At 44.7% G+C, this 12,158-nt stretch overlaps 1 protein-coding gene across 7 annotated transcripts in view; it reads left to right on the top strand.

Annotated features, from left to right (window-relative positions):
- Positions 1 to 12,158, top strand: part of LOC133883688 (protein SWEETIE-like) — a 57,600-nt gene that overhangs the window by 21,220 nt on the left and 24,222 nt on the right. For all 7 annotated transcript variants that reach the window (XM_062323070.1, XM_062323076.1, XM_062323072.1 and 4 more), the window contains exons 14-23: positions 271 to 403; positions 487 to 593; positions 908 to 1,024; positions 1,103 to 1,270; positions 7,901 to 7,987; positions 8,073 to 8,166; positions 8,806 to 8,874; positions 8,975 to 9,097; positions 9,178 to 9,249; positions 9,335 to 9,439. In XM_062323070.1, the coding sequence (XP_062179054.1) occupies positions 271 to 403; positions 487 to 593; positions 908 to 1,024; positions 1,103 to 1,270; positions 7,901 to 7,987; positions 8,073 to 8,166; positions 8,806 to 8,874; positions 8,975 to 9,097; positions 9,178 to 9,249; positions 9,335 to 9,439 (1,075 nt within the window). The remainder of the gene's footprint in view (positions 1 to 270; positions 404 to 486; positions 594 to 907; positions 1,025 to 1,102; positions 1,271 to 7,900; positions 7,988 to 8,072; positions 8,167 to 8,805; positions 8,875 to 8,974; positions 9,098 to 9,177; positions 9,250 to 9,334; positions 9,440 to 12,158) is intronic.

Raw genomic sequence — 12,158 nt, forward strand, 5'->3', positions numbered from 1 at the left:
AACATTAGTGGTGTATGTTTCTATATGCAATGTTTGTGGTAGATGGAACATTTCTCTAACTTGGAGTGGCATGTAATGTATTTTCCCTTTCTGTTACGGATGCAGGAATGTCTGAAAAATTATTATTATTATTATTTGGGTTCATAGGACCCTTCTTTTGTTAATGGATCAATGCTCTGTTATCAGATATAAATAAGCTTCAACTTTTCTTTTTAATGATTTGATGCTCCTGTACATCTGCTTATTTTCCCTGTTGAATAAATTGTACAGGCTGCCCAAATCCGTACTCGAATTGTCCAAAAAGATGCTGAATGTCTTCAGTCGAAATCCAGTGGCTGCTACCACAGAGCGTGAAGCTGGGTGGTTGCTTTTAGGTTCTCTTTTAGCATCCATGCCGAAAGAGGTATTAGAGATAACCTGTCATGTATGTAAAATAGGTAGATACTTTGGTACTGATGACTCTTTCTATGATACAAATGTATGCAGGAGCTGGAAGACCAGGTATTTGATGTTCTTTTGCTATGGGCTGGTCCTTTTACTGGAAATCCTGAATCGTACCTTCGTCATATACAGGATTGGGCTTCAGAGCTGAGGTCAGTTTCATTAACTGCCTGTGGATTGCATTTGCATCATTGCATGCTTTTACTAATTAATAGGATACCAGCTTCCTTTTTTTTCCGTGCAATAACATTCGTAATCTTGGATGCCGGTTCTAGAGATCTAGTTCTCTGACACCACTTTGTCTTTAGTATGTAGTCCACTTAAATGTTAGGCAGTCAGCACTAGGCAAATAGAACGATGTATTAAAAATGTTGACATGAAGATAAAATTTGCATTGGACAACATCGTATATCACTTGCTTCGAATTGATGTTAGGTTTAACGACTTGTTAGTATGGCTGCTGCAGGGTTCTATCAGTTGCAGTCGAGGCGCTTACTGCCTTCATAAGAAGTTTTGTTTATCCAATTATCACAACTGCGGATGGTGGAATCTTGCTTAACCCTGTGCTGGCCTACCTTGGTGGGTGCGTAAAAATTTACTCCTGAATTCCAATTCTGATATGTATTTTTGTGATGCTTAAGTTTTGACCTATATCATCCAGAGCTCTATCCCTTGTATCTTCGTTGAGCTCTAAGCAAGTGCCAAATGTCAATTCTGCACTGAACCTATTCACAACTAGAACATTGATGGCATATCGGTCCCTTTCCAATCCAGCGGTATATAAATCCGAGCACCAGCAGATGCTTCAGCTATGTTCAAGCCCGTTCAGGTTGGTACACCTCTTGGATCTCTTTGTTTTGTTGTCTTCAGGCTTGACATGTTATTATGCATTAAAATGTTGAAATAGTTAAATATAGTGAGCACCTAGACCTGTTTATTATAGAAAGAAAATCAAAACCATGTTGTGATTATTTGGGAAAAAATTATACTCTAAGCTAGTCTAGTTGTTTATTTGAGTCTGCCTACTAAACTATTTTGTGAAACTAAAACCTTATTGCTCTTTTATCGGATCTACTACTCAGTAATATCTAGTTAGATTGTCCTTTTATTTGTAAAACTAACGGATTGATGATGTGATTACAAATTTGTGCCAAGCTGGACTGCTAGTTGAAATTTGAAATCATTCGGAGGCATTATCGAAACTTGCTAGTGTGTAATCGTGTACGAGTAAACTCTTGTTGAAATAGCAAGTTGGAGATCCTAGTTTTCTTTCCTATTTTGGAAGTTCATGCAGCTCCTGGAGGGAGCATGAATTGTCACTCAACAAATGGCATTGGTACATATGAGTATTACAAAAAAGTGCATTTACAAGTCAATAAAAGGACCAACAAAGGAACCACTGGAGCCAGGTCACCTCAGCTGTCAACGTCACCATAGCCCGCAACTCAGCCTTAGCATTCGAACGGGAAACTGTTGTCTGCTTCTTGGCCTTCCAAGCAATTGCGGAGGATCGAAGGAAAACAAATAAGCATATAGAGAGCGACGATCAGAGTGATCACTAGCTCAGGTCACATCCGAATACGCTTGGAGCTGGAGGAAACTGGAGCGAGGGAAGAAAAGACGAGAAATGGTGCCACGAAGGTATAACCGAACACGGAGGAGGTATGGGTAGTGGAGTTGAGAGGGAACAGTCACAAACTGGCCGAGGATGTGAATAGAGTGAGAGATATCCGGACGAGTCATCCAAAGTAGACAAGACTCCCAACAAGATGACGATAACGAGTGGGGTCGTCGAGAGGCTCACCATTAGTGGAGCGGAGATAAACACCAAGCTCCATAGGTGTATCAATCGTGCGCTATTCGGTGAGAGCGGTTCGAGCAAGAAGATCCTGAATATACTTCTCTTGGGAGAGATAGATGCCGTTAGGCGTGGCAAAGAACTCAATCCCAAGGAAGTACCGAAGAGGACCCAAGTTAGACATCAAGAACTTGTCATTGAGGCGCTTCTTCACAAAGTCAATGAATTGAGAATCATCACCGGTGATAATCATGTCATCAACATAGAGAAGAAGAAACAAGCTACCACAAGAGGAAGTGTGAAGAAAGAGAGTAGGATCATGATCACTGGGTTGAAAGCTAGTGTCAGTGACAACCAAAGGAAAACGCTCAAACCAGGCTCGAGGAGCCTGCTTGAGGTTGTAAAGAGAGCGACCCAGACGACACATGACCTCACGTAGCTCGCCATTAAGAAGGCATTCTTGATGTCTAGCTGAGAGATGGACCACTGATGAACAGAGGCAATAACCATAAGAGTCCGAACAGTGGTCATGTGAGCAACTAGAGCAAAAGTCTTATCATAGTCATAACCGTGTTCCTGCTGAAAACCACGAGCCACAAGACGAGCCTTGTAGCGCTTAAGAGAGCCATCAGAGCGAGTGTTGACCTTGTAGACCCACTTGCAAGTGATAGGAGTGACATGGGTTGGCAGAGGAATAAGATCCCAAGTACTAGTACGTTCCAAAGCAACAATCTCGTCAGCCATAGCATAGTGCCACTCATGTGGATAGCAACCTCTCGGTAGGTCGTGGGCTCAACAAGAGTAGTAGCTGTGAAGCCAAGGCGCTCAGGTGGTCGAATAGTACGACGATCACGGATATCTTGCGGAGGTGGAGACTCCAGAGCAGGTCCTAGAAGAGACGGAGAGGAGTCATGTGAAGGAATATGGCGTGATCGACGAGTGTAGTAGTGAGTGATCTCACGAGGAGGAAGCTTCGGTGGAGGTGGAGAAGCAACCAAAGGTGGAGCGGAAGGCGGTGGTGAGCATGGAGATGGTGTTGGTTGTGGAGTTGGCATGAGAGCTGACTGTGTGGAACATGAAGGCAATGGAAAAGGAGAGGATGGCAGCGGAAAATACGGATCAAGAATAAGGAAAGAGAGACTCAACTGTGATGGATGGAGTACTGGTGGAAGAACGAGGATAGTAGGAACGAGATTCATCAAAGGTGACATCCCGTGAAATCTTCATCCGACGAGCAATAGGGTCATAACAGCGATAACCCTTATCCAAGAAAAACACACTCAACGGACTAAGCGGTCACCTTGGTGTGCTCACGAGAAGGAAGCATAACATAGGATGGTTGCCTGTTAATGAGGAAGATAGCCGTAGAGACAGCCTCAGCTCAAAAGTGAGGTGAAAGATTAGAGGAGATTAGAAGAGCATCAACAACACCATTCTGAGCATGGGCACCAGGACTGGAAAACTGAGCAAGAGTTCCCTAGTTAGCTAGATAGTGACGATGCGCATCTAAAATGTGCTCACCAGTAGAGTCGGCACGAAAAGCTCGTATGGAAGAGTCAAACTGAGTGCGAATCATAGTGATAAACTGTTGATAAATGGAAAGGAACTGACCACAAGAAGACATAAGGTGGATCTAAGTAAATCTTGATTAGTCATCGATAAAGATTACATAATAGGAGTAATCCCCTTTCGAAATGAAGGGAGCACACCCTCATACATTAGAGTGGACAAGATCAAAGGGACGCTGAGACAGAATCACTAAGGGCCCGCTTGGTTGCTCGCATGGCTCAGCTTGACTTGTATCTCATGAGACAGGCTGAGTTGAGTCAGGTTGAGGAGTTATAATAGAGTCTGTTTGGTTGGCTGCATATATTCAGCCTGACTGAGAAAAGATTGTGTTTGGTTGTTCGCATGAGTATATGTTGCATTACAAAGTACTTATTTTTTTCACTAAATAACCTAGGGATGGAAATATTTTTATAAATTAGTACATCACATGATAAGAATATTAGTGAATTTTTTCTGATTTTTGGGAATATAGTTCAGGCATAAAGAATTACTAGAACTTATAAAAGTTGGTTTCTTTGGAGAATTTTAATTAAATATTAGTTTAGGATTTTTGGATCAAACTAATTAAAAATGAGTTGCTAGTGAGCTCTAGTTTGCTCATGAAAACGTTAGAATTTTTGGACCACTCTTTTACCCCTAAATAAAATTGAGAGTTAAATGAAAAATACACAACTACACCCACGTACACGCTCGCACCGAGCGAGCCAGGCCCGGCGGAAACGGATTCGAAATCCTTTTCCGCGGAGCTTGGTTGGCATAGTGGTTTTGCATGGCGGGGTCTGCCCAGCGCGTGCGCCTAGGCAACCAAACGCCGGTTGCATGCACACGCGGGGCCTGGCCAGGCCGTGCCTAGCCCACCAAACAGGCTATAAAAGGATAAGAGAGATGTAACTGTTTACCAAGCTTCCAACCTGTACAATGAAGAACAGTGTCACTAGAGATAGGATCTAAGACACCACTACCCACCAAAGTGGAAGGCATGGGACCAAAGAGAGGACCTAGACTACGATGCCACTGTGCAAAAGTGGTGGCAGAGGAAGTAGCTGACACGGAGGCAAGAGAACTGGATGATCGGCTGTCTGGAGTGGCTGAAGGAAGGCGTAGCCAATCAAGCTCCTAGAGGCGCTGAGAGTCACGATGCTTAGGACCAGTCCTCACCAGAAGCCCAATACGAAGATCTTGAATACAAGAGTCAGCCTCAAGAATGATACAACATCTATGATCAGTGATTTGACCGGCGGACAAAAGGTGCATTGTGAGTCTAGGAACATGAGAGATAGTAGGGACATAAAAAGAGTAAGTAGAGAGAGTGCCTCGTCCTACAACCGGAAGGGAGGTGCCATCTACTGTCTGAACTATGAGTGGTGAACTAAGATGCGACACAGAAGATAGATGAGTCGAATCCGGAGTCATATGGAAGGAGGCATTGGAATCAAGAAACCATAGGGATGATATACCTTGGTAGGAAGGAGGAGTGGAACCAGAAGTTTGAGCAGTAGTCCCGAGTGCTGAGGTAGAAGCTGCATTGGTGAGGCGGCGGAACAACGCAAGGAGCTCTTGCTCTGCGGTAGACACAGAACGAGAGCCCAACTAACTAGAACCACCTCTTGGGCTCTGAGAGGACCTTTCGTTGCGTTGTGTCTTCTTCTGTGCTTTGTCACGTTGCTTCATGAAACACACCTGAGCAGTGTGCCTTGGCTTGTCACTATAGTCGCGGACGACACCAAAAGGGGCCCCCGCCACCACCAGGGAGGGCTATGGCGTTGAAGGAGGCGGAGGCACTTGGGGAGGTGTGAGAGCCAAAGAAGGGGTTCGAGTAGCCAGGATAGAGGTGGACTGCTGAGCCAGGCTCACACCTCCTACTCAAAGATGTGTCTCCTCAGCCCGCAGCTTAGGCATCACCTCATCAAGCGATGGGCACGAACGATGCGTCAACAGTTGCGATCTCACAATCTCAAACTCGGGGCGAAGGTGGGAAAGGAACTCGTGAAGATGAAGAGTCACCCTTTAACTCCGCTGGTGGTCACAGCACCTGCAGGTGCCAGCAGGACAGAACTCTGCACCCAAGTTGTCCAGACATTGCCAAACTATGGACATCTGGCAGTGGAACTCATCCACAGTGGAGTCTAGCTGTGAAAGCGACTGATTCTCCGTCACGACATCAATGTACAACGTCTTGTTGCGAATCTCATAGCTGCGGTGGTGATGAGCCCACATCGGCTGTGTAGTGTTGAGTCCCTTGAGGGACATCTAGAGATCAACCTCCGTGCTCACAAACAAGATGGCCTTGGCACAGGCCTCCTCACGCAACTATGTCGCATAGACAACAATATCTGACTGGTAAGTCGCCATCTCGGCCTTGAAAGCATCAATCAGAGGAGTTTTGGTATCATCATCAGCATCTGGCGGGTAAGTGGGTGGAGTCGGAAGAGCGGGACAAGGAGGACATGCCTGCTCGCATGTGAGGTAGCCCCACAGTTGCTGACCACCCATGTGGATCTCCATGTGAAACGCGAACTTCTCCCAATTGATGCCATTGAAAAAGATCAGGCACTGCGGAACATGAATGGCACCCATCCTTCCGGAGGACGCGATGAAGACTTTTTTTTCCCTTTTTCTTTGCCTAGGTTTGTGCCCCTTTTGGCCTTAGCACACAGAGAGAGAGAGAGAGGCAGCAGGGAGGGGCGGTCGGTGGCGGTGCAGCGTACGATGAGGGCGGTAGCGCGGCGCTGCAGACGATAGGGACTGGCGACGGGTTGGCGGCGCTAGGGGGCGCTCGGTCTAGGGTGGAGGTGGACGGGGCAGGAGCTGGAGCTCGGGAGGGGCTGCTCGGTTCGGGGCGGAGGTGGCCGGGGCGGAGGTCTGGAGCTGCCGGTCGAGAGAAGGAGCAGCCAATGCGTTAGAGGGAAAGGGAGACGGAGAAGAAGCAGGGGAGGGAGGGAAAGGGAGATGGAACTGCCAGCTGGTGGAGGCTCGCCGACGGCACGACGGCGGTGGTTGTGCAATCCTAGGCTCTGTTACCATGTAACAAATGAGCAGCTCAAGTATTCCATAACCCTAAGCGGGGAGATATACAAGCTGAGTATTATGCAAAGAGACCCCTGTATAAAGGGGAAAATACGGAAGGTACATATACATCTAACACAACCTACTTACAAGAGGACGAACTAAACTTCAACTGGGGTTGGCAGGCTATGCGTAAATACATCATTGCTGGTGTAACTTTCATTAACTATTTCAATGAATAAGACAATAGACGCTTCATAATAATTGCAATGTGACCACTAAAATGCCAATGTTATTGAATATGGCAACCGAATTTTAAGTGTTTTAGAATGCATTAATTTTAGAACACGCTGGGCATGCTTATTGATGCATACTTGAAGGAATCACCTGCAAGTTGCATCTATTCAGGAACTCAATATGCATGTGAAATTGTGATGAATTGTACTGCACTTGCACGCTTACTAATTAGACCTGAGTTTAAGTTAGCAATCCTTGTTGATTCAGGAACGTCTATGCCAGCAATAATTACTGAGGTTTAACTGAATGAACTTAGCTAGTAGATGTGTTCAGATGAACAAAATATGGCTAAGAGGTCATAATGCACATAAATGGACAACAGATGGTTCGAATTAAAAAAAAAGAAATTTTGGTCCTTTGTTGCACAACTTCATATCTTCAAAGGCGTATAATGCAATTTTACCTGATTGTTCTTTTCCTTAGCATTGCCAAGAAGTTAGATTATTGTGTGCTAGAGGAATTTCTTTGGACCTGCACTACTGTGGTCTTTTGGTTCAGTTCTGGATTTTCAGTTACTCCATGTGAGGCTTTTTTTCTTTTATTCAGATCCACGTCAGCATCTGAACCTACCCACATGAAGTCCTGAGATCATAGGACATCTGTGCATGATTGCCTCGTTGATGATATTTTTTTCTTGTTTTGATGAAAAACATTGGAACCCATTGGCATGAGTTTATCTTTAATCTTTGAACATTTTCCTGCTAATATTAAACTACCTTATCCCATTCTGGAATGTTGTATTACGTAATTTTTGTTCTGTCTATTTAACATAATGGTTGATGAAACTAGTGATCCTTCTGGATGGGAAGAAAGCTCATGCTTGAAGTTTTTGTTGGATAAGAGAGATGCTTCGCTGGGCCCGTGGGTACCTGGAAGGTATTTGTCAAGGATGGGTTCGTGCTGAGGTGTAGCGAATTTTTCTGGTCTTCTTTTATATCTTTGACGGATTTTTGGCTAACAGGGATTCATTTGAGGATGAACTACGAGCTTTTGATGGTGGTGTCAATGGATTTCTACCATGCGTGTGGGATGATGAAATCTGCAACTTTCCTCAGGTAACACTGCAAAGATATCTTCTGTTTTAGCCCAATTGTCAATATGCTTATACTTGCTTAAAACTATTTATACAACTGATTTACGCATCTAGATTGAGGAACAGTATCCTTACCCTAGGCCAGTTCTGAACTAATTTGATCTGGTTCTGGAAGAAGCTATTTAGAATTGGACGGATGCTGTGCGTGTAATATATATATATATATATATATATATATATATATATATTTATTTATATATTTTAACAAAGATGCACTTCGAACCCCCTCTAGGAGTACACTACCATTCTGAAAAAGGCTAATATTCTTCCCTTAACTGCATTTTTTTTCTCTTGCGATAGCATACTACGGGAAAATTGACCTGGTAACACTGCAAAGATATGTGGTTAGAAAATAGCATCCTATCTGACGATGCTAGTGAACCCTAGGAACACCTGTCATTTACACACTGATGTCAATTTTCCAATTTGCACTATCTTTATAATGTCACGAAGAATTTTGATTAATAGTTAGTGACGTTTACTATATTAATTCAAACTTCAGTTATGCTTCCTACCGTCGAACAATTGTCCATATGTATGCCATTGACTTTCACTAGTCAGGAGCAGATTTTAATTAATATGTTTCTTTTCTTATATGAAGCCAGAATCAGTTAGCAAAGTGCTCGTCAATCAGATGCTTCTCTGTTATGGTTCCATCTTTGCATGTCAGGTGCACTCTTAACTCCTGGGATCCACTCACCTTTTTATTCGAAAATTTCCCCTCTGCTGTATGGTTCTACATAACTATATGTTAACACATCCACTGACAGGACAACACTGTCAAGATAAGACTCCTGAACAATCTTGACCAGTGTCTCAAGTCTGGGAAGAAGCATTCATGGTTTACATTTCTTGTTACAAATGCATGTGTTGCTCTATTGTCAGGGTTAAAGGTATTTCCCATATTTGTTATGTACAATGAGCTATATCAGTTAGTCCCTTAGTTTCTAATATTATACATGCTGCGTTCCAGGAATTGCTCACTCTACGTGGTGCTCAATCATTGCCAATAGATATATTAAGTATGATCCAGTCCATATTCAAGGTGATGTGATTCACAATATTTCAGAACTTTTAATAGCGAACACCCCCACCTGTTTGTTTGAAATTTAACACGATTGCTGCTTCAGGGCATTTTAGCAGAGACTGAAATTTCTACAGCACAGCGGCGAGCAGCATGCGAGGGTCTCGGTTTAGTAGCACGAGTTGGGAATGATCTCTTCACTGGAAGGATGGTTTGTCTCTTTATTATGGTTTTATATTTGTTGTGTTTATATTTATTTGCCTTACATACCTATCTTCTACTACGTCACATTGAATCCTTTCCTTTGTCACTAGATTTTTGACGTTTCCATTTTTCTCTGAAAATTGAAAAATCCATTTTTCTACTCTTATCAAAATTTTCACCTTTTCAGTTGTCTAATGCCTACAATTTTCAAACCATGCTTCTTTGTTGATTTCAAATGCACTTGTGAGAAAGAGTTTGGTAGCGATAGGAGCTAGCCTGTAGTTTTCCTAGATGACGACAGGAGAGGTCATGCGATGTTTGAAGAAAGACTTGGATGGCAAGGTAGTTTTAAAGGTATAATAGTCAAGGGTATTAGAGTGATCTCCTAGTCCTAGGGTTTCTCTCATCCACCTCTAGATATAGTGCCCAATGGGCCTTAATGTAATCATCCATCATTTGTCAATCTATACAAAGTTAACATGGCATCATAGCCTGGTTAGGGTTAGGCCTAGTCTAATCCACTAACCACAATCCTAAATCTCCATCGCGTCGCCATGCCGCTCCCATCCATTCGCCACCACGCCAGACTCGTCCACGCTCGCCTTCCCTTACCTCTCCTTCGGCCGCTGCCGCCCACCTCTTGGCCACGACGCATCGGGGACCTTAGCTCACTGGATCTCTCCCCAATAACGAACTCTGCACCAGATCAGCTAGGGTCGCGTGTGCCCAGGTCTCCTTCGCCTCAGTTCGTTGGTCACACGGGTGATTCCTCGATGGCTTGGTCCAGATGGGGCTCTCGTCGCCTCCGTCACGGGATTCGACCGTTGCCACGACAAAGCAAAGGTGTTGTAGCTCTCTGCAAGCCTGTCCGCCATCGTAGATCCGGTCATCCAATTCGTCGTCGTCGCTGGGACCCGCCCCCATCTCGCCCGTCGTCGCCCATTGTTTGTGCTACTCATATGGTGCTGTCGTGCTGGATTTGTCTCGCCCTCTCGTCGCGACCGCCCTTCTTCCCTGTCCTTCGTTGCCTGTCACATCCTTCACGGCCCGTCAACCTCTCGCCGCCCGTGGTAGTCTCGGCCAGATCCACATCGAGGCTGGCCGGATTTGCGTGTTGCCACGTACCGCTCGATCCCTGGTCTCTGTAAAGCCCCTAAGGGCGACATGGCCACGGACTCCGTCGGCGCCCCACCACTGGACGTCCTCTATGCGTTGATCGGCCCTGACATCGTCCACTTCGTCCATAAGCTCATGTCTTGGAACAACTGCCAACCCTATGTTGCGTCGCGTCGCGGTCCAGAGGCGGAAGTGAGACTGGAGGACATGATCGTCTCCTTTCCTCGATTTGTTTTGGTGTGTTCCTCGTGGTCATCTTGCAGCCATCATCAACAAGCAATAGCAGCAACACGATCGGCTTGGACCCCGATCCAATCTTCGAGCAGCATGTCCGTCATCTTCGATACAATCGTCGTCATCTTTGTCAGATCCAGACCGCCTTCCACGTCGCTAGTTAGCCATCGGCTGTTCCCTACGTTGCGGTTTCGCCATCACCATCGATTCTCTGTGCGTCGTCGTGCTGTTCACCAACCACGTCATGGTTCACCACCCATCGTCAAAGGAGGCGGACACATCACGTTGCACGTGACCTCGTCATCCTGCCGCCGCTTGTCTACTATGGTGGTGCTATCTATTTGCTTGTTGGTCGCTGCTATCTGCTACGATCTTGGGTCTTTTCTTTTGTATTTGTTTTTCGCTGCTAGTCTCTTTGAATCTTTTGAGTCGGTTCATCCGTTGTGTCCATCCAAGTCTGTTGCATTCCTTCAGTCTGTCTTAGCCGTGCGTGTCCACAAATTCTGTCAGGCAACAAATTGCTTCTTTTTGTTTTGTGGTTAGCTGAGTTCCGTCTATTTAGCTAATCCCGTCGTCGTCATCGTTTATGCGACCTTGCCTTTTTGGTCCTTTCGTAGCCGTCATCATGACATTGTCTCACTGCTCGTCGTCTTGCCGCAGTCATTTCTCTATTCTCCTTTTTGGCTTGATTTGACACATCTCATATTCTCGTCGTGTTCAAAGTCTCCAAAGCAAGATTCATATTTGAGGTATTTGCTGAAGTACTTATCGTGAAGGCAATACCCCCTTGTGGAGGAGATCGTTTCGTACATCAGCATTGTTCAAGAGTTGTACGCTTCGACCACATCTTCGATATCGGACTCGAATTTGTTATTTTTTTTAAAGTATAGTGATGTCAACTCTTCAAACGTTTTGCATTCACGTTGCATTTGAGGGGAGGGGGTGTGTGTTAAGGGTATACTAGTCAAGGGTATTAGAGTCATCTCCTAGTCCTAGGGTTTTCCTCATCTACCTCTATATATAGTGCCCATTGGGCCTCAATGTAACCATCCATCATTTGTCAATCTATACAAAGTTAACAGGTAGTAGGTTGTTGTGTTGATCTCGAAAACCTTGCTTGTGGCAATATCAGTGTTGGTAGTGCCTACATGGGGTTAGGATTTCCTAGTGATCTAATACCATGTTATAGAGTCAAGATTATCTAGAACTCAACTCTTTGTTCTATTAGCTATTAGGTGTACATACAAGAGAGTTGTTTGGCATTGTGGGCCAACCTTAGACTACATAGGCCGCAAGGCCAAGTTACTCTATATACATGCACTGCAATTAAAAAAAAATTGTGTTGTTATATTATGCACATCTTTATATCAGTCCTT

The sequence above is a fragment of the Phragmites australis genome, chromosome 10 (assembly GCF_958298935.1).
Source record: "Phragmites australis chromosome 10, lpPhrAust1.1, whole genome shotgun sequence".
Lineage (NCBI taxonomy): Eukaryota > Viridiplantae > Streptophyta > Magnoliopsida > Poales > Poaceae > Phragmites > Phragmites australis.